The 23822-nt window shown below is 53.5% G+C and overlaps 2 protein-coding genes across 2 annotated transcripts; one reads left to right on the plus strand and one right to left on the minus strand.

Annotated features, from left to right (window-relative positions):
• Positions 1-366: 366 nt before the first annotated feature.
• C30H6orf132 (chromosome 30 C6orf132 homolog) lies at positions 367-13670 on the plus strand. The gene is made up of 5 exons (XM_059831324.1): positions 367-511; positions 5189-5304; positions 9886-9961; positions 10291-13168; positions 13565-13670. Exons 1-5 carry the CDS (start codon positions 367-369, stop codon positions 13668-13670), a joined length of 3321 nt encoding a protein of 1106 aa, XP_059687307.1.
• A 4654-nt stretch (positions 13671-18324) lies between these two features.
• On the minus strand, positions 18325-23648 carry WDR77 (WD repeat domain 77). The gene is made up of 10 exons (XM_059831190.1): positions 23498-23648; positions 23177-23362; positions 22947-23088; positions 22825-22874; positions 22078-22148; positions 21646-21700; positions 21307-21378; positions 21096-21204; positions 20565-20633; positions 18325-20352 (listed from the first exon to the last, which is right to left on the minus strand). The coding sequence occupies exons 1-10, from the start codon at positions 23646-23648 to the stop codon at positions 20193-20195; spliced, it is 1065 nt and encodes a 354-aa protein (XP_059687173.1). The 3' UTR covers positions 18325-20192.
• Between the last annotated feature and the right edge of the window lie 174 nt (positions 23649-23822).

The raw sequence follows: 23822 nt of genomic DNA on the forward strand, positions 1-23822 counted from the left end.
CAGCCCCGCTGCCGCCAGCCCCGCGGGGACCCCCCGCCCCTCCGCGGCGGAGGCCCCCGGGCTGGGCCGGGGGCGCAGCTCCAGGGACAGCCGCCGGCCCGGCCCGGCCCGGCGCGGCGCGGCGCGGCGCGGCAGAGGCGCGGGGCAGCGGGGGCTCCCCCGGGCGGGCGGGGCCGGCGGGGCGCGGCCCGCGGCTGCGGGCGGGGCGGGAGGCACCTGGCGGAGGGCGGGGCCGAGGGTGGGGCCAGGTGGGCCCGGCCCGCCCCCGCCCCGCAGCCGCCGAGGCAGCGGCCCCGGCCCCGCGCCCGCCTGCCGCGGCGGGGATGCCCGGCTGGGAGCGCGGCGGCAGCGCCAGGCTCCGCCAGGATGAAGAAGCACCACTCGGTGCAGGGCACCTTCAGCCGCCTCTTCGGGAAGCGCCAGCCCAGCCCCGCCGCCGCCTCCCTCTTCGCCACCAACCCGCCCTGGATCCTCACGCAGGAGGTGACCTCGGACAGCGCGGGCGGCACCGGTCAGTGCCTCCCCCGCCGCGGGGCTCCGGGGGGCCCGGCGCGGCCGGCGGCAGCTCTGGGCGCGGCGGGGCGTGCCGGGGGCCCGGCCACGGGCCGGGGTCGGAGGGGGCCGGGGAGCGGCGGCGGCGGCTTGTTCCCCGCCCGGCTGGGGCGGCGCGGGAGCGCGAGTCGAAACCTGCGCTGCCGCGGGCCGCAGCCGGAGCAAAGCCCCGAGCCGCGGAGGAGGGCGCGGAGGCTCCGCGGCAGCCGCGGGGGCGCAGTCCGCCCCGGGAGGCGAAACTTGCCTCAGGCGGGTGGGGAAGGGCCGAGGATCCCCTCCTTGCGTCCGGTGGCGCTTTCCCACGCCGGGGCTGAGCTGCTCCTGCCCGGTTTTTAGTCGCCGACTTGTAAACCTGTTTCTCGAAGGACTGTGTGCGGGGGGGGGGGGGGGGTGAGGGTTGCATATTCCTCAGGATTTATTTGTATTTCTTTGTGGGTTTAATTGCAATACTGTGCCCTGGAGGCCCCTGTAGGAGGGAGCCAAATTAATAGTAATGGAGCCAGGTAGATAAAAGATAGCAGTTTGTGGATGAAGTTTGGTGGCTGTAAGGTTCCGATAAACGCTTCCGAGCTTAAAAATGGAAGCGCTGCTTGCTGAGCTGGGGGTGGGAAGCAGGGTCCATTAAAGCTGTTGCAAGGTGGTTACACCCTGAAGGCCAAGCCGGTGAAACTAAGATAAAATGAAAATGCGCCCGAGAGTTTCAAGCGACTCGTAAAGACAAAAGGAAAATTGCTGATTTCTAACTGTCGTAAATCTGAGGAGGATTCAAGTCTCCTTCTGATGTGGTTTGGATTTAAAAAAAAAAACAAAACTCGCTGTGTCTGCTTATTACAAGCCTGACTTCCGTGGCTGCAATTGCAGTACAAAAGCATTCCTTTCAGGTGTGGGGAACTGCTGCGTGGATCAGCTTGCAAAGTAAAAGCCAGGAGTCCTTGAAATCTGAGCCTAAATAAAAGCTGTTGAATCACTCCTTAGCATCCTCTTGGCATTTATAGCACTAATTTAATTTGTGTAGGGTAGTGTGACACACAGGAGCTGAGTGACCATGTTGGGAGTAACGAGCGCTAAGGTGTGGGCTCGTCGCGAGGAACGGCATGCTCACGGCTAAGCAGTCCGAGGGGCAGATTTGATCGTATCCTGACTTCCCCAGTGCCACGGTCTTACCCAGTGAAGCCCCATCCCTGTCCCTGTTTCTTGAATATTTGCTGCATAGCTTCACGCCATCGCTGCTGCCAAAAGGAGTCCACTGCTGCTGCTAATCCCCACCTTAGTTTTTCATACAAAGTAAACACAAGTTAGGCAATGTGGAATGGGTGTAGGTTTGCATGTCACTGACTCAGAGGTTCCTGAATACAGTGACTGATGCCGCCTCCTCGCTGTGAGCTGTGGATACCCCAGCGTCAAACCTGCTACGCCTACTCCAGGTGATGCAACCCCGAAGAAGGAAGAAGTTCCATTACCTGTGTTGCAGATGGCTTGGTTTATTTCCCATGACTGAGAGGACACAAGTGTCTCCAGAACAGGTTGAATGTCAAAAAGTGGCCAAAGCGTAGTCGGGGCCAGCCACTTCTGACAGCCTCTGAAGGCGTTTCCTCATCCCTCCTTCCAGGAAACGAAGCTGGCAGAGCACAGGTCTTACCGGTGACGGGCTCTTAGCAGGCAAGTCCTGTTTATCTAGCAAAGAAAACACAACTACAAGCACTTCATTTTACTTTAATTAAATGCATTCAGGTTAGCGATGCTTAGTAATCTAGGATCAAAGACCTTGTGATCTTTAATCGAGTTTCTCACTGAGTTTACCTGGTGTCTTGTTTAATATAAAACCGTCGTCGTTTCAAGTCTCTGAACTGCTCTATCGCTGTTCCACAAAGCCGTCTGAATCCAAACTCTAATGTTGCATTGGCCGGAATTCTTGCTTTGTGCTTGCTGAATGTGAGGTCACCCAAGGGTTTAGGCAAAACTAATGACAATTTGCTGGCATCTCTGCTGTCCTCGGGACTCCAGCAGCTCCTCCTTTGCGCTTGGGCCCCTCGCAGGTGGGGAAGTGTTCGACTGTTGGTTAAGACCACGCTAACTGAAGTGCAGGCTGATTAGTAGTTTGAAAGCTGAAGAAAATGTCCTTTTTTGTAAAGAATCCCTTGTAGTGGCAGAAGTTTGGGATAAGGGAAAGGAAGTCATGACTGACCGTAAGGGCAGTGATAGGATGATGGATACTCCTGGGTGTATCCCGTGGTGACTTGTGGTGTAGTGGGTGGGAGAAAGGAAAGGCTTACATGCTTGCTGGACTCCGTGGCACGTCTCAAGGTTATGTGGAATTCATCTGCCTCCAAACCCGTAACTTCAGCAGAGGCTGTGGTAGCTCGTGCCCAGCCCCTGGCGTGGTCAGGTTCTTCATTCCAGGTGTTCATGCAAGTGCTTTTCTTCTGTGGGAATGCGCACACAAGCATTTGCCCTCCTCTTTTTTTCACTAAACTGTGTAAAGCTCTGATTCCTTGGGAGCTTCTTGCCTGATCTCTGCCTGTCCAAGGAGGGCAGAGACTTAGTGACAACCACAACTACATGCCATGGCAGTCTGTGGTGGGTTGGGGACCCCGGTCATCGGTTCCACCAGCATGAGCTGGGTCCGGCAGCGTGTGGAGGGCACAGGCTGTGCCTCGGGCCAGCGAGGGGCCGTGCGGGAGCAGGGACGCTCGAGAGGGAGGGGGGACCCTGGCTGGGGCCATGGCAGCAGCCGGTTGCTTGCACAGCCTCAGTCAGGGGCTCTGGGGTGCAGCAGGCTCCTCGGACAAGCAGTCCTGCTCCAGCGAGCGCTGCCCTGGGGTTTCGGAGGCTTCGAAATGCAGCCCAGCCCCTTTGCCTGTGTGCGGAGCTTACACAACCTTCACCTTTCTGCTCCTTGGCTTTTGATTGCTGTACGATACTCGACAGAAACTGTTCCTGTGCTTCACGCTTTAGCGTGGGGACAGGTTTGAGGACTGCTTCCAAACTTTTTAGGGGGGGAAAAAAAAAGCTATTTACTTCCAGGTGTTTGTGTTTTGGTGCAGGGGGGGAGGTGGTTTGCTTCTTCCTTCTCACTGAAACCACTATCGAAATCTGTTAGGTGGGAGCACTCCTGCAGAGTTTTCGCTCTGATCACAGCCATTTTGCTCACTTTCCCCCTCCTTCCTTATTTTCTTTAATGTTGGTCTCCTTGGCTACGAATTATTTGTGTATCTCCTTCCAGCCAAGGTGGGGTTTACATGCTTCAGTGCTTCTGCTTGTTAATTCATGCTGTTAATCAGACACAAAGAACGTAATTAAACTAATTCTATGAGCTTTATTCACTGTCAGAAATAAAGCGGCCCAAAAGGTGTGGTTCAAGGTAAAAGCACAGGGCTGGGAACCAGGAGTACCGGATGGCTTCTCCTGCTTGTAACACCAGGGCTCTGCGACGGCCGTTCTGCCGTAGCGTCTCCATTCGTAGTGGTGTTTCATGGGAAGACCTTCAGAGCATTTCTCCGTAAGGCAGGCTGAAGTGTGGAAGTGTTGTGGCAAGCATGATTTGTCCTCCAGTGCCAACTGCATCAGGGGTCAGAAACAAATTGCTCCAGCAGCATGTGGAAGGATGCTGTGGGGTGGTGTATGTCCACAGCAGGGAGAGCCACTGCGGCACCTCCCTCCCGCTGCCCTCAGCCGCGGGTAGCAGAACATGGAAGGGGAAGAAACCTCCCTGGGAAGCCCCTGCGTGTCCCGTGTCCATCGCTGTGTCTGAGCGGTGCAGCGAGGCATTCCCTTCCACTCGCCCCGGTCCAGCTCGGCACAAGCCAGCGGGAGTCCTGAGGGACGGTGCCGCTGCCAGCGGGCAGCCGGGGTCAGGGACACCTTGCTGTCCCTCTCCACTGCGTGACAGGGACCTGTTGTGGTGATAGGGCTGAGTGAAGAACCTGTAACTAATCCCGAGTTTCGAAGCAGCCACTCTGCCGGCAGAGCGGTCGGCAGGCGAGGAAGGGCAGGAGCGCGCTCGCCAGCTGGCGTGGTTGGTGGTCACACTGTGGCTCCCCTCTCGCGTCTCGCGTCCAGCCGCTGACGGAGCGGCCAAGATCAGATCCTGCCCGTGCTTATGAGCTGGTTTGTGTCACCTCTGCGGGCACCTGCCCTGGACCCACCTCCTGCTCTGCTGGGGGTTGGAGCCTCATGGCACTGTAAAGAGCTGATCCCGTTTCTCCTGAAGCATTTTCCTTCCCTACACTTTATCTGAGTGGGGGGTGAATTGAGTGCTTGTGCTAACTTTTGACCCTCCTGAGGTAAATTTAAGTTAAGCTATTAGAAGCAAGCCTTTCAGAATAGACTTTGATATCTGTGCTCTTTAAGCTCCAGCGTCTGGAGCTCTGGGAAGGGTCTCTGCACCGTGTGGTGTGTGCCAGGGCTGCCAGCGCCTGCCCGGGCATCCCCGTTCACCTGGGACCTTTTTCCTCCTGTCTTCAACTCAGCTCCAAAACACCCAGATACTCCTCAGAATCTGAGGGGTTTTGCCCATTCCTGGGAGCTGATGCAGCAAATTCTTCACAGTGCTTTTTAAAATTAGGTGGTGTCCAGTGTTGTTCTTCCTGTTGCCTCGAACGCAGAGCTGCTGCTAACAGTCTTCTCTTCCCCTCAGGTGATGTGATTGAAGTGTACTATGGTGACAATCGCTTTGGGACAATGACCGACTCTGGCACAGCAACGCTTAAACCTCGTCCGAGAGTCCGGCCGCTGCTGACTTTCTTACCCCTTGTGAGTATCCGGCTTCCCGCTGGGATTCGTTATGGCAGCGCGTGTAACTGGTGCCCAGAACCAGCTGGGCTGGCTGCTCCTCTCATCCTCTACCCGAGGGAAGAAAATAAATGAAAAGCAAAACCGCTCTGTAATAACGCTGGATACGAGGGATTAGGAGGTGACCTGAGTTCAAGGTTTGTGTTGGACATAGGCAAGATACTCAGGCGAGAGACGTAAGCAACATCAGAGTTGTATTTTCAATTTGAAAAAAATTGCTGAGCGTGTAGATGATAGATCTGGCTTGCGCTGCATTTTATCTAACCACTACTGGCAGTATCTCTCTCGGGATCAGGCATGTTGCTGGAGAGAGAGCAACAGCAAATCTGCGTGCTGCTTACAGCGGAAGAACGAGGAGGCGATGCAGCGGGTGTCTGTGCAGAGGCTGCTTCTCCAGCCTCTGTATGAGGGAAACCATTCCCTGCAGAGCTACCGCTGCAGGGGCTGAAGCAGCAAGTGCCAACGCGGCTGGACCCAGAGGTGGCTTTAACCCAGCTGGGACCCCCCGCTGCCTCCCGAAGCCACACACAGTCCTTGCTGGCTTCAGTGCTCCCACGCTGTGTGTGCTGAGCAAGCTTTCCTCCCCCACGTAACGCACCTTTCCAAAGGTCTTATCCCCTGAAGAGTACAGCGAAGCGTGTGATTGCTCAGGGATGTTTTGGAGATGGCAATAGCTAAATCTGAAGTGATACACAAAGGTCACTGAAGGTCACTTAAGACAGTGAAACACTTAAAAGCCCTTGGCCTTGACAGGGCAATCCTCTCTGAGAGCAAGGGGTGTTTTTCCTCGTACGTCCTCATCCTTTAGAGCAGCCATCACCTTCAGCAGAAAATGGGCTGGTCTGCTGTCGCCTGGGTGCAATTAGGAGTTAATGGGGTTGTGCAGGTGTCACTTGGAGGACAACTGGGTGAGGGGGAGGGAATTTATGTATCTACTTGAGAGCATAATTAGGAAGTTATGGGGTTACATAGGGTCTACAAAGGGCTCGTGCCCTCTGTGATGCCTTCCAAAAGATCACAATAGGTGAAAAATCTCGCCTGGGCTCCGAGCCGAGTAACCGTAGGACTGGTGCCTGAGAAACTCCTCTCCAGGAGCACACTTGGGTGCGCGACCTTAGCTGGCACCCCCCAGCACCAGGTTTTTAGAGTGCAGCTGGCCTTCTGCATCTTGTTAGAGCTTTCAGATGCTTTACTAGTGGAAGTGTGTGTGGTAGAGGAATAACCAGCACAAATGTCCCTGGGATGAATGCTAAGGGCCGGCACCCCAGCCCTGGTGTTTCCTGCTGCCTGCAGAGGCACAGCTGGCTCTGGGGCTTTTCCCCCCTCGATTGTCCCTGTGAGGGTCCCTCTCACTGTGCTTCTCTTCCAAGAGTAACAGGTTTAACTGAAGAAATTAGTAGGAATAAGCAATGCTTTTGAAGGACCAGTCTGTGTTGGATATTCGCGTTATTTTTATTAGGTTTGATTATGATTTGATTTGGCACAGATGCTTCTGCTGCCACATACTTACTTGCACTGGGCTGTTCTGCAGCTCCCGCCTTAACCCTTTCTTTCCACCCACCCGCTCTCCTGCGCGGGGGGAGGCTGAGAAGCAGCTGCCTGGGTAGCTGTGAGTCGGGAGGATGCACGCATCCTGCCCGGCAGCCGGACCTGCCGGCCTTGCTGTGCCTGGCAGCTCTCCCCGCACGGAGCAGCCTCCTTCCCCCGAACCGCCGGGCCCTTGGCCGTGCCGCGCTGCGCAGCGAGCCGAGTTCCAGCAGGGATTGCAGGAGAGGGGGCTTCGCTGCCTGCCCCTCGAGTACCACCACGTCCCCCTGCCCACCCGGCTTCCCAGGCACAGCGGGTGCAGGCAGAGCTTTGGCATCCTGGGGGAATAAATTCCTTTGGTTAACCACCAAACTTCCCTAGCTCTGCTTCAAAACAAGGAATTTGGGGGTAGCTTTTCATATTTGGAGGAATCCTTGGCCTCTCTGAGACCGCAGGTGCTAAGCAGTTGTATTTTAGTGTGTTTTTTGTAACAGGCAGCCTCAAACCTAGTTCATTTAATGAGGGGGGAGCGTGGGCTCCCGAGAGACCGGGCGAGCTGGGGACCGTGAGGACAGGCTGGCTCCCCTTCCCTGGGGACAGGGGATATCTAACTCTGTGCGGGCGCTGAAAAGCGATTCCTGGTGGTTCCAGTGAAAGCTCCCCTCAACGGGATCCTCGGCACACATCAATCTGATGCAGGTACCGCAAACTGGAAATGCAGGTTGCTGGCGCACCAGCCCCAGCAGCAGCCCGCTCTGAATCAGCGGCAGCTTTGCTGGGCTGGGCACACCCCAGCAAACACAGCAGAGGGAAACAATCTCCCCAGTCATCTCTGGAGACTGGCAGCGTGCTGGAGATGCTTTCCATTTCAGAAGCCAGCTCATGACGTGAGGATGGGTGGTTTTTGAGAGAGATGCTGAGCGTTAGCAACTGCAACAGAAATTTTTGGTGTGAAACAGGCTTGCCCAGTTTTTAGGACCTGTTGAAATGACATGTCCAAAATTACTACTTGTTTATGAAATGTGGACTCTGTTTCCTCCAGCTTTGCATAGGTCTCTTCCGACTGCCATTCCCTTTCTACTCCTATCCAAACATGTGATGCATACGTTGCTCTTAATTCAGTGCCCAGACATCTTTGTTTCCCTGTAAATGAGCAGGTATCCTCGGTGTGCTCTGCAGACTGGCAGCAATGAATTTCCATAGCAAATGGGAGCTGCTGGGTTTTTTCTGTGGTTTTTGGTATCTCATTGCTCTGGACAGTTTCATTATCGGCTCTTGAAGTGCCTCTGTTAGCTTTTGTCTCCGCTCTGGCTTTCAGCTGAAGTTAAGGATCTTTCCTCTGCATTGTACTGTATCTTTGGGACCAGTAAAGAGGTCTTAGATGAGGCTGTAAGGCTTACCTAGTCTGATGGTTTGCCGCTAACAGATCTGTCCTGATGCCTTAGCAGACCTTGGCTTCTCCATCAGCACCAAGTTGTCTGATCGGTTGTGCAATCCCAGGAATGGGAATTCCCGCTCACTCTCTCCTGCCTCACCGATAACTGGCTCATTCCCTTGTGGTTATAGAGGATCTTTGGTCATCTGCAGGGTGACGGACTTTGCCAGCGAAGCATGTGTATTTTCTTAGTATTTTGTCAAAGCTGGGGGACTCCAGGGCTCTTCCGAAGGAGCGTTAAAGTCAGCTCTGTGCCAGCAGCTCCTACATTCCTGAACTCCCCACACCCAGGGCGGTGTGTCATGTTAATGTGCTGCCTGAGCCCTGGATGGGGCTGGCTGTATAATCCCAGCTTGACCTTTAATCAAGGAGACTTTGGAATCCTATAGCAATCTCTAGTGATAATGCCAGAGGAAGGCAAAGGGCATGGGCTCAATCATTACCTAGGCTTTACCGAGCGGTGCAGGCTGATGGTAGGATAACAACATTTCCTTTGCACAAGGGGCTGTTAACAGCTAATGCAAACAGCTGCCTGGGGTGAGTAGGAGTGCAACAGGGCGGACCCTGGAGCCTGGGAACGGGGCGGTATGTCCCTGACCACTGCCCATGGGTCTGCGAGCTCCTGCTGCTCTTGGAGAGTTATTTCCTTGCTATGGGCCTCTCCCAAGGCTGGTATGTGAAAGCCCGATCCGCTGCTTCAGTCACTTATGTCTGTGCTGACAGCCTGATTCAGCATCAGTTTGTGTTTCGGACACGGGCGCGTTGGTGTACGTTTCATGAGCAGCTCCAGCCCCTCTGCAGAGCGATCTTAGCGGTGAGTCACTGGAGGGAAGGAGAGGCTCTCTGCTTCTGGCAGGTGTTCGAGGCGGGCGCCCTGGTCAGCACTCCGGGTGAGTCAGCCTGCCGTGAATATCTCACGGTGGGTGGCTGTCATTATCCGAAGTGCCCTAGCTGTAAGCATCCTCGCAAATGTGTAGGCTGCTAAATTGCATGGTCCTGTACCAGCTAAATGTACTGCTGAGTTTTCAGCACGAATGCAAAGGGAGTAATTGAGAGTGAAACACAAACCACACAAGTAGCAGTTTACCCCAGACTGTTCAGATATGCTGGTGCCAGTTTCCCAAAAAGCTGGAAGTCTGTCCGTGACTTCAGTGCGGTGTGTACGTGACTGCAGCATGGGCTGGCAGTTCTTGCTGGACAGCAATACCCGCAAAACCAGTGGGAGCTATGAAATTTGCTTGGTACATGGATGGTGAGAAACCAGTGCTGCTGATCTTGGGCTGGGAAGCCCTAAGCTTGGATGTGAAATAGCCGTGCTCCTCTCCAGCCCCTTTGCGCCTGACGAGCACAGGGGAATTGTGTCCATGGCTTCTGCAACCCTGATCACTTCACTTGTCCCTTAAACCCTGTCAACAGCAGCTACCGCAGGGACCTCCATGTCTTGGAAATGGCCCCAGATCCCATCAGGCTCCTGTTTGCGTAGACGAATTACCAGCCACAGAGGCTAGGGCCTGCTTGTCAGCGCTTTGCTCTGATACCCTGGCATAAAACTAACAGCTCCATTTTCTCAACTATTGCAGAATGCCCAGGAATCCCACGGGGTGGCTGTGCCAACGCCTTCGGTGCCAGAAGACTTTGAGGAAAAAGCAGCTCTTGGTAAGGGATCTTCTCTGCTGAGTCCATGACTGGCGCTAAGCGCTCAGCAGTGCTGTGCCCTTGGGGAAGGAAACGTGTGTGTATCAAGCTCTGGAGCAGACAGTCTGATCATGAGAACTTTCATGCTAAAATAGTCTGCTATTTATTATTTTTTGAAGTCATTGAAAATGAATTAATTTCTAAGGGATGGGGTATAGTCGCTCGTACAGTTCAGCAAGCTTTAGACAGCTGCTGAGGAAAATAAACTGGCTTCCTAGGAGGACAGCTGGGGCAATGCTAGCCATCACAGTGCTGACTGAGGAGGTGCTCACACTCGCTCTTCCTTGCAGGCTCCGGCTCCCAGGTCAATGGGAACTACCGAATGTATAGCTCGGTGGGGGACCTGCGCCCACAGGCTCTCGAGGGGGATGACCTGGATGAAGACATTCCTCCACCGCCGTCGGTACCCCCGCCACCCCCTCCAACAGCACCGGCACCTGTGCCACCACCTCCAGCCTCGCCGGTCCCTCCACCACCTGAAATGCTGCCGCCACCACCACCTGAGACAGTGCCACCACCTCCTGCCATGGCACCTCCACCACCTCCAGCCTCTGCCTTGTCCTCCCCCAGCACACCGGCTCCTCCAGACTTCATCCCACCAGCCCCGCCGGGTGCCTCACCGCTCAGCCGGGCCCCGGTGCCCTTCACCACTGGCATCTCCAAGTGGAAGTCCGAGACGGTGCTGAACACGAGGCAAGCGGATGCTGAGGGGCCGCTCCACCCTGCCGAGGCTGGGGTGCCAGCTGCCCCCAGCCCAAAGGAGAGCCTGCAACCCAAGCACTGCCCTGAGCCCCACCTGACCTTCCCCAGGTCCTTCAAGGTGCCCCCACCGGCCCCAGCCCGGTCCTCCTCCATCCCCGTGCAGGAGAGCCAGCCTGCCCGTCAGGAGCCCTTCCCCAGGCAGCCTCACGCCCGGCCTCCGCTCCCACCCTGCTTCACCATAAGACCTGCAGCCAAGGCTCATGTAGGAGGAGAAGCTGAGCAAAGAAATTCCCCACTGAGACAGGCTGCGGTGAAGCCGGCTGTGCCGACCCCCCCACCGCTGAGCCCCAAGCCAGGTCCAGGGCTCAGCGAAGGAACGAATCCTGCTGATTGCCAGTCCCCACTGCCAGGCTCCAAGACGGAAAAGGTTCCCCAGCCGAAAACAGCTGAGAGAGACTCTCCTCCAAAATCCGAATCTCTCTCTGCGAATGACCTGGACCTCCCTCCTCCGGACTACCCAACATGCGACGACGACTGGAGGGATGCCAGCAACCTTAACAGGCTGCGGCACGAGCTCTCGGCCCTCCTGCGCTCCCCACGGAGGGAGGAGAGGCCACCGGAGAAGCTGGCTGCTCCCCAACCCATGGACGGCGGTACCGACCGTGCTGGCAGCCATGGGCCCAGTCTCAATGGGACCCAACTCGCCAGACCTGCCGGGAAGGATGCACCCTTACCCACGGGAGGGGAGAGCGAGAAGAAGGAGGTGCCCAGCAGCCCCCCCGCTGCCAAGGGGGGCTCTCCCAGCACAGTGCTCCCTGCTCCGGAGAGCAGCCCTGCCACACAGACCCACAGCGTGATGAAGATCAGGAATGAGCTGGAGGCTGTGCTGTCCCTGAAGAAAGAAGGGAAACCTGCCCCGGGACTCAGCAGTCAGAAGCAGGGCACCGAGGATGGCAGCAGCACCCCACGTATGAGGAAGAGCCCCCCTGACCCGAGGAAGAGCCCCCCTGACCCAGGTGACTTGGTGCTGCCGAAAGTGGCCCCAAGCCCGTGCCCAGCACCAACGGCTGCAGTGGAGAAGGATGAAACGATGCACGAGGACCATCCTGCTCCTGCCGCTAGCAAGGCCACGGAGACCCCTGCTCCCGGGTCCCTCGACAGCAGTGTGAGCCCCCCAGCCCCACCTCAGGGACCAGCAGAGGAGCCCCCTGCTTCCCCCTCGCCCCCCATTTCTCCCACACAGAGCCCAGCACCGCAGCCCAACGCGGCCGTCTTCCAGTACAAAGTGCACCGGGCTGGGGCCAGCTCAGCCGAACCACCCCATGCCTTGAGCTCGGCCGAACCGCCCTGCCCCACAAGCTCGGCCAGGAGCCCGCCGGGCACCTCGGGAGCGGGGCAAGAGGAGGTGCTGATCCACCCCGTGACGGGCGAGCGGGTGGAGCGGGGCTCCCCCATGGCGCTGCTCCTGGCAGCCCGGCAGCGTGCCCAGCGGGGCCGTCAGGGTGGTGAGGTGGGACCCGCGCTGCGGGCGAAGCTGCCCGTGAAACACGGCAGCACCTCATCGGACACCACCTCCACCAGCTTCTACCGCCACGAGTCCAAGCCCTACTCCTTCACTGTGGTGCCTCGGCCGCCCGGGGCGGGTACAGCGGGGTCAGGACGGAGCAAACCTCCTTCCTTCTCCAGCTCCTCGGATCAGGGCCGGGACGCGCGGGCCGTGGGCGAGGGGCAGCCCCCGAGCCTCCCCGGGCACCGGCGGGCCGCTGCCTCCAGCCTGCTGCGGGACCTCCTCGAGTCCGGGCAGCCGAACCAGCCTGGCCTGCCCCGCCGTGGAGTGCCCAGGGAGGAGGAGAACGGGGAGACGACGCTGGACTACGGGATTATCCCCCCGCCCCCCGAATTCAGCAACGAGGTGGATGAGGCTGAGGGGCCCCTCCCAAGTCGGGAGGAGAACCGCAAGTGCCCCAGCTTCCCCGACTGCAGCCGGGGCTCGGAGGCACCGCGGTATTTCAGGTGGCCCGGCTATGGCCGCGGCTACGGGGGCAGCCAAGAGCCGCCAGCCCCGCTGCCCTCGGAGAAGAGCAGGAGGAATGGCGACTTCACGCCCCCGTACCCGGATTACAGCAGCTCTGCCGTTTACTTCAGCCGCTGCCCGAACCCCCGCCCGCTCATCAAGAAGCGCCTGTACGTCTCTGAGCCCGACAGCTCCTACCCCCGGGCAGCCGCAGCCCCCCGGGGCACGGCCGCCCTCTCCTCCTATGGCCCGGGGGGGTACAGCTCCCCGGCCGGGGAGGGGGTCCGCCGCCACAGCTCTGCCCACAGGAACGGCCCCACGAGCGCGCAGGGCAGGCGGACGTCCATCGACGCTGCTGGGAAAGCCACGCTGTTCGGCAGTGCCGGGGCTGACGCCAAGTACAAGGGGCAGAACGGGGATTTCTCACCCGCCAGCATGGTGGCAGCCAGCAGGTATGTGCCCCCCCCGAGCTGACCCCTTCCCTGTCCTCTGTGTCCCTTTGATTTGAAGGAGAGGAGGGCTGGGCCCTGGGCTGGCCCCAGAGCGGCACAGAGGCCCGAGAGAAGTTGTCGCCCCTTGGCTCGTGCGGTGCCGCCTGGCTCGCTCCCGGCCGGGGTCTCCTCCCGCCGCCTCGGTCCAGGACCATGGCTGTGGCATGGCTCCTTCCCGGTCCCAGCCGTAACCCTGGTACAAACCGCCCTCTTGTCCCCGCGTCGCTGAATGGAGATGCAAGGCAACAAAATTTGCCCTGCTCCACTAGAAAAAAATAAAATACGTAATTGCGATATTGAATAAAACCAAAGGGTTTCCTGGGCTTTTAATGACTTCCTGCTCTCTTTTCCCTCCAGACCTGCCCATGGCAGCTCACAGTATGCCGGACCCAGCAACACCTTCACGGTCAGGCCTGGGGCGCGGCAGCCCATCTCCTACGCCTACCAGAGCGGCCACCGGTAGGCTTGTCCGCAGGGCTGCTCCGCTGCCTTCGTCCGGCTGGGAAGGGGTGAGAAGGCGCCTGTGTGGGTCATCTCCTTCTCCATGGGCACGAGGGACGGTCCCAACCCGGCCAGCAAACGCTGCTTGAAGCTACTGATGGAGGAGGTGGGGAGTGAACCTGGGACTTGAACTCTTCTCTAAAGACTGTCATGGAGAGTAGTTACTACAGAGGACAGGCTGCTGTCTTGTTACGTGAGCAAACACGGTTTTCCTTCTCCTATTCCCCCCCCCCCCCCCGTATTCTTTTCAAAATTGCAGCCTGATAGGTCTTCTAAGAAAGCCAAAAAGCTTTCTTAGTTCTCTTTAAAGAGCATCACCACTGGAGAGATTGTTTTCGGTTTGCTTTTTTAATTGGTTTAAATCCAACATGCTTGGGAGTAGGGAGAAACCAACTGGGAGATGTGCATAATGGAAGCAAGCCAGTGTATAGCTAAATGTAGGGGAATTAAAATAAGAATGTGAGGCCAGAGGGATAGAAATAAGAGTTTAGGATGTCTAGATCCTAAGCTCTTCTGTCCCCACCTCCTTCAACAGCCTTGAGCAAATCAATTATGCCGATGCCTTAAAAACAGCTCCTGCCTTCAGTGCCTGTCCTGCGAGCCGGGGGCAGCTCTGCCGCGAAGGTCGGAGCCCCCCTCTCCAGGGAGCAACTGCTGGGGCGGCAGCAGCTTTGGGAGCACGGGCCCTTGCTTTCCTGTGCCTTTTGGTCACTGTAAATGTTTCTGTTGGTAGTTTGTCCTCGTGGAAGAAGGCGGTGAGGCCTGGATGGATGGCTGTAAAGCTGTACAGCACTTTGGAGACTTAAGACATTGAGCAGTCCTCCTTTTCCTTCATCAGCTGGTGGGTGTCAGTGACCCACCGAGGTGCTGTGCTGGTGGTGCTTTCCGCGAGGGGTCTTTTGCCACTTCGTACCGCCTAAACCCCACCTCTAAAAGCTAAGCCATGGAGTCCTTAAAACTGTTATACTGAGGCTTGGCTTTGGTATACTGAGTCCGGTTTGGGGTACTAAGAAGCTAAAAGTCGGTGTGATTGCAGAGTATCCGATGCTCCTGGTGTGTGGAATGTCTGCGGTGACGTACCCGAGGGACCTGGCTGCCGCTGGTTCCTTGAGCGCTTGTCTGGGTGCTGGCGTGCGTGCAAGCGGCCCCCGCCTCCTGCCAGCGCCTCTCTGAAGGAGGTAGAGGCGGCTCTGCGCCTGGGTGGGAGACACGAGTAGCCTTAGAGGGTATTTCATACTACGGAGTGAGCAATACAGTCTCACGGTAGCTGACCAAAGTTTTGAGTAGCCAACTTCCTGAAATTAGAAAGATATAATCTTCCTCCGAGGTAAACTTGCTGAAAATCACTGTAAGATAAGTGTAAAAACTTGTAGAGAATGTTTTCTAATCACTGACAAACTAAAAGCACTTTGAGACATTAGTCTACTTTTATGGAAAGCACTTTCTATTTTCAATGCTAGACAATATCAGTAGTTCCACTCCAGCTTCTCCTGCGTTGCACGCACATGTGTATGTGTGCATGGAAGCAGATTTTGCTCTACAATTCAACACAAAATTCAGTGATAAATTTTCCTTCACGGCGGAATTTTCAAAAGAGTTATCTTGATATTAACGTCATGTCATTGACGTTCTACTTTTTATGTTATTTCCAACTTTACCTAATAGTTTAACAGCTGTTTCAAATATTGCAGCAGCTTCAAAGTATTCCAAACTTTACTTTGCTGTGAATAAAATGAAAACGCAAATACCATAATCGGTCTAATGGCTAATTCAAACGGCATGTTTCTGCCAGTAAGTTGCAGTGACTTGGAAGATTTCCAGACGTGCTCACCCCAGCCAGTATTGAAATAACATGTTTTAAATATCTGGGTGTTGGGTTTTAAAAAATATTTATGGAGAAAAGTGACTATGGAGTAACTTTCTGGGTATTTAAGTGTGCCAGTGCCACGTAGAATAGCCCCCCCTTAAACCACGGAAGTTCCTCCATGCGAGGAACATCTTGAGGATTCTTACTTGTCTGTGGAAGTAAAGCCATCATCCTGTTAGAGTGGCTTCAGGGTCATGTTTAGGTACTGGATGAAGTTTCAACAGTTTAACTTGAAACAAAACAAAGAAGCTTCTCTGATAATATTGCTACCTAATTTTTTCTTCCTGATACTTTTTTTTTTTTTCAAAACAATAAGTTATAATTGCAAATTAGTCCTCAAAAGCAGTTTTAAATTTAAAGGCTTGTTGGGAGACTTCGGCCTTCGATTGACTTTGCCCAGAAATGGGGTGTGTGCAATTTTCCCCCTCAAGAATTCTCCTAAATTTGAGTGTATTCCCAACACAAGTTTCATTCACATTTTGCTCCAAAAAACCCCAAAAACCTCCAATGGTGGCACTTGCTTTGAAGTTCACATTTACTGTTTCACCCAGACACGCAGTTCATACGTAGTTGTAATATGGTGTTATATAGTGTGGAGTGTCTTGTTTCTAGCAGCCGTGTATTTGTTTATATTAAATATTAGAAGCATGATAATAAGTCAGTTTTATGAACTAGCCATTATTCATTCGAAGAACACCCATTCTGGGAATGCGTAGTGGGCTAAGCTGTAACTAAAGCAGGTAGGACTCTGCTCGCGGTTGTAAAACTGGTTAGCGTCCATGTTCTAAGCAGTGGAACTGTTCTGTTCTTTAAACACGTTGGGCTACCCCTGCTTCTTGTGAATGCACGAAGCAGAATTCTAGTGTTTCAGTAACAACGAGACATTTATGCTGGGGCCACTGGGAACTGTTTGTGGTACAAAGACGCCCCTGTCAGAGCTGCTGGCTGCCAACAGCGCTTGCGGAGAAAGTTAAATGCGTGCTGAAGAGCGAGGAGCTCTCAGCTGCTGGGGTGGGGAGGAGCTCCCGCTTCCTTGGTCGGGTAGCTTTGCCAGGGCAGCACGGAGAGAAACTCCTGCAATTCCTGTTTCTGTTCCTTCTCCCCAGCTCTGTTTCGCTATATGAATTTAGCAATGGAAGAGGAAGAAACTGAGGGGTAGCAATGGAGCAAAGCAACCTACCTTACAGCCCAGTCTTGGCGCTGAAAGCTATCTTGAAGCCTGACAATGAAACTCTTCTCACTTCAGCCCCCTGTGATGCAGTTTGGTCATTCGAGTCTTGATACAACTTAAATTATCCCCTCCAGCTGCCTCTTCCTCAGAAGTACCTGCTAACGTAGTGTACCTTATAGCTTTACTTGTAGAGTCTTATTTATGAATGCCATTGAACAGCAACCTTCTTGCATTAAATATGTCTGGACATATTGTTTTATTACATGTGTGGTCTGACTTTATTTGGTATTGCTTAAGTGGTCTGTCTGCTGTTAAGATTGAGATCTTTGCATGTAAGATTAAAAGGACAGGAAAATGTAGCTCAAACTGGCCTCGGCAACAGTCTGAATTTCAGCTTACCTAGGGCTTGGTCCAATTTCTACTTACCAGTTGTTGATAAATTAAATTAAATAAATTAAATTGCCCCGTGGCAATTTTAAGTGTTTTTAGAAGCCCGCTCAAGGAATGAACGGGCAGCTAGCCCGAACGGCCAGTCACTCTGCAAACACCCCTCGCATCCAGCTGGTTAGGCAGGCTGGCAGAGGAGCCTGTGCAGTTCAGCCTGTGCTGCTTCTATAAATAGTTCTTGGGTTTGAGCTTTTCATTAGGAATGAAACTTGCATACTTATTTGCAAGTCCTAACTAGAATGTTGTACTTAAAATTGAAAACGCAGTGTGAGCAATGCAAGGCAGGCTTGTCTCCGTAGTGGCTCATTCCCTCCACTCCTCAAAATTATACTCATTTGCATTCTCATCCCTTTAATCCAGCTCTGGCTACAGAACCGGGCTGTCTCTGGGGAAGCGTGCAATGTGTGTCTCGAAGCTTTTACTCTAGCCGCAATGTATTTATGTAAGTAAGTGTCCCCAAACCTGAATGGCATGTAGTCCAGAGGCGGTGTGGGCATACCACAAACCCAGAGCATTCTCCAGTTCCTCTGCAGATACATCGGCAGGCACCCAGGGGGTATTGCCAGGCCTTCTGCCGCGCTGCTTGCACCTTGGCGTGGCTATTTAATACAGCCTGGCCAGCAATGGTACGATCAGCAAGGAGCCAAGCTGACACGACACGAGTGACTCCTAGGTAAACTGTCGCTCTTCTGTGCTTCTCGCGATGGCGAAAAAACCAAGTGGAAGTGGCCAAAACCAGCAGTAGACTGAAGAAGTGTGCGCAGGGCGGGGGGATGCTGCCTCAAGCTGGCAGCTGCTGCCCTCCTGTGGCAAACAAACCCTCACCCACAGACCTGCCACATCCTGAAGCGTTTATTTTTTTGTGCTGCCACACTAAGTGTCTTTTAGCAATTGTAAAAGATCAGGATTAATAACTCAATAATGACCTGTTGTCCATCTAGGCTTCACCTTCCCCTATGACGCTTTTTGCCATGGACTGTTGCGTTTTGCTCACAGGGTGGCAACGTGAGGAACTTAACGTGGTTTAATACTTGACATTGGAAACTTTTCTTCATCGCTATGCATAATGGAAACCCAAGTTTTGGAAAGAAAAGCTTCCTGAAAACAGGCAGGACTTACAGCCTGCCTTGCAGTAGTGCTGAAGAATGACAGTACCCTAGCATTAAACAGTAATACGGTGCACATTTGTTTAAGAACAGTTTTAATTTCAGGGACTGAAATCACAACTTCACTTTGACTGTGTGAATGATCTCAGCTGGCTCTTCAATACTACAGAAGTGGCCCAGGGAAACTTATACCCAGTTACAAATGAAAACTATGATTTATTTAAAAACCGTCTTCCACTTTTTCCAAGACAACTCTTTCACAAACAGCCCAAGACCTGTTTCAGTTTTCAGTACACCATCAGAGGTCCGTAACAGGTAACTTCTTTTGGTTGTTTGAGGGGTACTTTTGAGGAAACTTTTCAGTTTTTATCATCATTTACCTTTTCCTTGTCATACACCGCTCTAGATCAGGAAGTTTGCTGTCTAATCACCTGTATGACACAGGAATTAAAAAAGCAGCAAATGAAGTTTAAAAAAGTACAGAGCCTGGGGAAGCTTAGTCTACCTAAAAATGAATTGTGGGCTCTGCTTAATTTGGATCAGCTAAAACCTATGTTTACGCAGGGATAAGCCCACTGGAAGTGGTGTACATTTTAGTGTTGCTGTCGTGCTAAATGGAACAGGAGTAGCATTCACTTCAATAGTATTTTTCGTTTCGTTAGTCAGGACCTGCTTTATTCTGTCTAGGAAATATTAGGCCAGACCAAGCCACATACAGAGCAGTGGCAATGCATGCAAAGCAATGATTTTTTTTTTTTTTTCAGTTAAAATATGTTCCAGGGAAACAGTTTAGTTTGAAAAGTATGTGATATATTACAAAAAACACCTCTAAGGATTGTGTGGAGTCTGTTTTGGGGATTATGGGAATGCTTGGTCCCCTCAGTCTGTGGCACAAAAAGTCACTCATCACAAGTGCATCAGGAGTCTCGTTTATCAGTAAGCAGAGTCTGTTTATAGGAGCAAGCAAATGAAAACTGAAGTCCTCAGTCCAGTTTTTCCCTTACATAAACTTCTGTTCACAGGTCTTATCTTTGAGTAAGTTGTCTTCAGCACAGAGGAGATGAAACATGGTGTCAAACAGCACAGCAACTGCTAACCTCTCTTGGCTTTCAGCATGCTACAGCAACAGCCCCTTTGAGCTGGCCTCAGCTGCAAGCCAATGCTGAGCCTCGCAGGTGCCAGTGTGTCAGCATGTGTCATGCACCATCACAGGGTGTTTAATTACAGGGCTACAGCTGGGATCCTTATCATACAGCATAGGAGGCTCCTCACACCAAGCACTGGTATTACGATACCTATCAAGGGAGCAGAAGTGCTCACCACACGATCCACGCCAGCAGGTAGAGAAGACCAACCCCCTAAACCACATGCTGCATTAAGGACAACAGTGGAACCCTTCTAGTCTTTAAATGCTAACCCATCTTCCCATTCAGGTGGAAGAATTGATTTACATAGCAAAGAGCTTTGCTCAAGGGTGAGGCTCTTGCATCCCACTAACAAGAGGTGGTGTTTTTAACCTCCTCAAAAAATGTTTCTCTTGATTCCATGGATAGTTTGGAGAACTGAGGGAGGAACTGTGTCTTTATGATTTTTTTTTTTTTTTTTAATTCTACCTAATTCCCTGTCTTTCCAAGTCTCCTCTGTGCCTGAAGTCAATTTTTTTCTGGGTAAAACACTGAAGTCATATCACAGGTGAAGCCAACTCCTGAGGAGAGGGTAAAGCTTGGTTTGTAACTAACTTATGCCTAATTAAAAATTACTACAGGAACCTTCTCAGTCACAAGCTTCAAGGCAGACAACAGACCATACCTGCTCCAGTTTACACACACCTTTGACTTCAGCAGAATCAAAGTAATGCCAGGAAGGAACTTGGACCATGAGTTTATAAAACTATTACTCTTTTACGCAGTTGACTCCAGAAGCTTCACCAGTTGGTGTGGGGACAGTGTGATGTAAAACCTGATGATCCCATCCAACTGTAGTGAGCAAGGCATTGTCTGAAGGAGACCACGATAAGCCTTTTACAAAGTCTCGATGAGAACGGTTTCTGAACCTGGAAAACATGAACACTCCATTAGCCATAAAGCATTGTCACTAAGAGTTTACGGGCTTGTGCAATTCCTAACTGCTAGGTTGTCAGGATGATGCTCCCCTATTTAAGGAGTATTTTCGTCTTCCACTCAGCATATGGATAAATAATTAGCTTAATGAGAAGTCAGCAAGACAAACAGCTACAGTAATGAATACGTTCTGTCTAGTACTTACACCTCTGAGAGGTCTGAGTCAAGAACAGCTACTGAACAGTCTTCACTGATTGAAGCCAATAAGGGTGAACTAGAGGACAGAGATGAGACCATGGTTAGAACAATCACGTATGAGAAAGCTTCTTAGGGATAACCTTGTGAAAAGCACATTTCTTAGTGAGCCTGACCCAGGTACAGTGAATTGACACCAAATCTACAAAAACGTTTTCATCATCATTTGGCAGGTTGCCAGCACGCTAAGCAAGAATATTCTATTAGCGTCAGAAAGCAAGTAATCCTCCTTCAAGCAGAGGTGACTGTAATTAGAAAAATCCCCACAGTGAGTGGGTCGATAATTCTGAATACTGCAAAAGTGTTCTCATGTACATTCACACACTTCTTGTCAAGAGTGAGATTTTTTTGGTTTACTCTTATTATCGATCTTCTTGATAAGAAGACTCAAACTAGTACTCTCATAGGTGTTAGTCTAAAAACAAGTAAGGCTTTCAAGTGTACGTAGTCACACGTTCTATGCCAGTATATCACACTGTACCTATGTGCAGAAAATGCAAACCCCGTGATACTTCGGGCATGCACAGTGGAGCTGAGGGCAGAATCAGGATTCTTTGTGTCTACTAGTGCAACTGTTCCATTTTCATCACCTTTAAGAGAGGAAGGGAGAATGAGGCTTTTAGCAAAATTGTCACGTGAAAAGAAAGACCTTGATTTTTCTGGTGAAGTCAAATAATAAGATCACTTCTTACCCAAAGCAAAGATGTCACTTTTCTGTGGATGCCACATGACTGAGGTAGGGAGGTGATTACAGGCACTGCAAACTGCGAGTAAATAAATTGGGACGAGTGTGAAAAGTCAGTACAAAGATATTCCTATGCTATCTCAGTTAGCCCTGCTACTGAACTAAGACAAATATTTAAAAGCTTATTGCACTTCTGTGATAGACTTCCATAGGTTTTCACAGGCTTTTCTGCCCAAATGGTCAGATCGCTAGATTTGAAGTTAAACACAGTGAAGTCAGGCATAAAATAATTTCCTTCTTCCAACAAAAACTCATACACAAGCAGTGACTGCACACAGAAACATACCAATTCGAGTAGCTGGTTTGGGGCATCTGGTGTCCCAGAGTAAAGTTCTGCTGTCCTATAAATTCAAAGTGAATGAGAAGGTTTTTACAATTTCTTTGTGGCAGGGGTAGGCATAAACTCAGATTCACTGCAGAACTGCTACGGACCCGCATTCAAACCCACACCACCGCTTCCTTTGTTTTAAAATTATGCTGCTGTTAACTGGAAGTTAGCTCCCTCTCCCAGGACAGAGCTGGGAACTCCCACATTTTAATACAAACCTGTAGAAATCAGCTTAGTAAGCTGACTGGCAAACTTATCAGACTGGAACATTGAAATAACACAGGTATGCAGCTTGTAACGCAATAGGTGGTTTCTCAGTAAGTGCATTTAACTGCAAATAACTAAACTATCACTTTTATCGTGTAGATTTAGACAGAGAGCAAGTTTTACCTCAGCACAGGACAGGAACACAGTGTCCTTACCAGGACAGGAAGCCACACACGTCACTGAACCGGAGTGAGCTACCAAAAGCACAAAAGGATAAAGAGCCTCAAACACTGTATCCAACTTTCCCACATATTCCCAAGGACCTCTGAAGGCACAGCAGTACAATAAGGAATAGTTTATGCCCAGATACAGGGTTAACTTTGACTCAGCAACAGCCAACTGCTTCCTACCAAACTGATGAGCTGCCAAATCCAACCGGAGCCCCTGCAGTCAAGTCCCCGTGACGTGCATAAGCTGGAGGCAGCCCCTCCAGACAGGTCAGTTACAACGGGGCCGGGGAGAGAGGATCAAACAAAATCTGGCCTCTGCTGTGGCTAGAGAGCACAGCACCACAGCTCCAGAGATCGGCACCTCCAATGGGCTGTTGTTCAAAACAAATATGGGTTTAGGAGATCACACAATCACGTGCAGGTGGAAAAAAGATCTCAGCACAGAATACTCTAAAATATGCTTAGAGATGCAAGGCAAACTAAGCCTTACAGCATTCCTTTTGTGGGGAGAAATGAACAACAGACAAAGAAATAAGGCTGTCCTGGAAACACCGCAGACTGGCAAACACGAGACCACGGCCCCGAGTCTGGTTTGGCAGATGGGAGATGATAACCAGTGATGCCGCAGGACTGAGCTCAGCCTGCGGCAACCGGCGAGGGGCCAGGAGGAGCCGGGCGACGGGGCCGGCATGGCACTCACCTCTGTAGGAGTGCAGCACCGTTTGCTGGGGGAGGTCCCAGACCTTCACGCTGTGGACAAGAGCGAGCAGTCAGCACCCGGCACCGGCCCTGGCGCACGGCAGCCGGGCTGGGGACACTCACCAGAAGTCCCTGCCGCCGCTGACAGCCTGGGTGCTGCTGGCCAGGACGGCCACCGTCATCACGATGTCATCGTGCTCGTATTTACAGAACTTGTTGACGATGAGGGTTTCCTTCTCATCCAGCTCCCACAGCTCCACGGCACCTGGGGGGACGGGGGGGGGCACCCACCTCAGCGCGGGGGGCACCCACCTCAGCTCGGGCGGGGGGCACGGGGCGTCCCCATTGCTTACCGGAGTCGGAGGCCACCAGGATGCCCCTGTCAGCCACCCAGCACAGGTCGGCGACGCCCGCCTCGGTCTGGACGCCGGCGGTGCAGAAGCCCTCGCTGGGGGCGCGGCGGGGGTCGGCGAAGACCCAGAGGGAGCCGGCCCAGCAGCGCCCGCTCAGCCCCGAGGCGCCCAGCAGCAGGGCCCCGTCTGCGGAAGAGGCGAGGGGAGAAGCCCGGTGAGCGCCCGCCGCCGCTCCCCGAGGGCCCCGGCGGCCCGGCCCGGCCCGGCGCCCCCACCCCGCTCCCCTCCCCCGGGCCGGCGGCCCGCCCGCGGCCCCGCTACCTGCGCGGTAGTGCGCGCCCTCCAGGTGCCGCTCCATGCAGGCGGGCGCGTTGGGCGGGATGTTCCACTCGGGGCCGGCCGCAGCCGCGGCCTCCCCGCCCGCCGGGGGCGCCGGGGGCGGCGGGGGCTGCTCGGGCGGCGGCTCCTCCATGGCGGCGGCGGGAGCGGGGCCGGCGGCGCCCCCACGTGCTCCCGCGCCGCGCGCGCCGCCGCTCTCGCGAGAGCGCTCGCCCCGCCCCGCCGCGCGAGTCTCGCGAGAGCTTTTCTGCCGCCATCTTGGTGCGGAGGCCGCCGGCGGTCACCGGGACGGAGGGGGTCGTGCCGC

The sequence above is a fragment of the Gavia stellata genome, chromosome 30, assembly GCF_030936135.1.
Source record: "Gavia stellata isolate bGavSte3 chromosome 30, bGavSte3.hap2, whole genome shotgun sequence".
Lineage (NCBI taxonomy): Eukaryota > Metazoa > Chordata > Aves > Gaviiformes > Gaviidae > Gavia > Gavia stellata.

What these genes read in the sequence shown, in the direction of transcription:
- WDR77 (XM_059831190.1), bottom strand. Translation starts at nt 23,648, where the DNA reads ATGGAGGAGCCGCCGCCCGAGCAGCCCCCGCCGCCCCCGGCGCCCCCG. An exon ending in CAAACCAGCTACTCGAATTG is followed by an intron (nt 21,379 to 21,645) that starts GTATGTTTCTGT and finishes ATTTACTCGCAG; the next exon opens with TTTGCAGTGCCTGTAATCAC. An exon ending in GACTCAGACCTCTCAGAGGT is followed by an intron (nt 20,353 to 20,564) that starts GTAAGTACTAGA and finishes CATGTTTTCCAG; the next exon opens with GTTCAGAAACCGTTCTCATC.
- C30H6orf132 (XM_059831324.1), top strand. Translation starts at nt 367, where the DNA reads ATGAAGAAGCACCACTCGGTGCAGGGCACCTTCAGCCGCCTCTTCGGG. An exon ending in GGACAGCGCGGGCGGCACCG is followed by an intron (nt 512 to 5,188) that starts GTCAGTGCCTCC and finishes TCTTCCCCTCAG; the next exon opens with GTGATGTGATTGAAGTGTAC. An exon ending in AGCATGGTGGCAGCCAGCAG is followed by an intron (nt 13,169 to 13,564) that starts GTATGTGCCCCC and finishes TTTTCCCTCCAG; the next exon opens with ACCTGCCCATGGCAGCTCAC.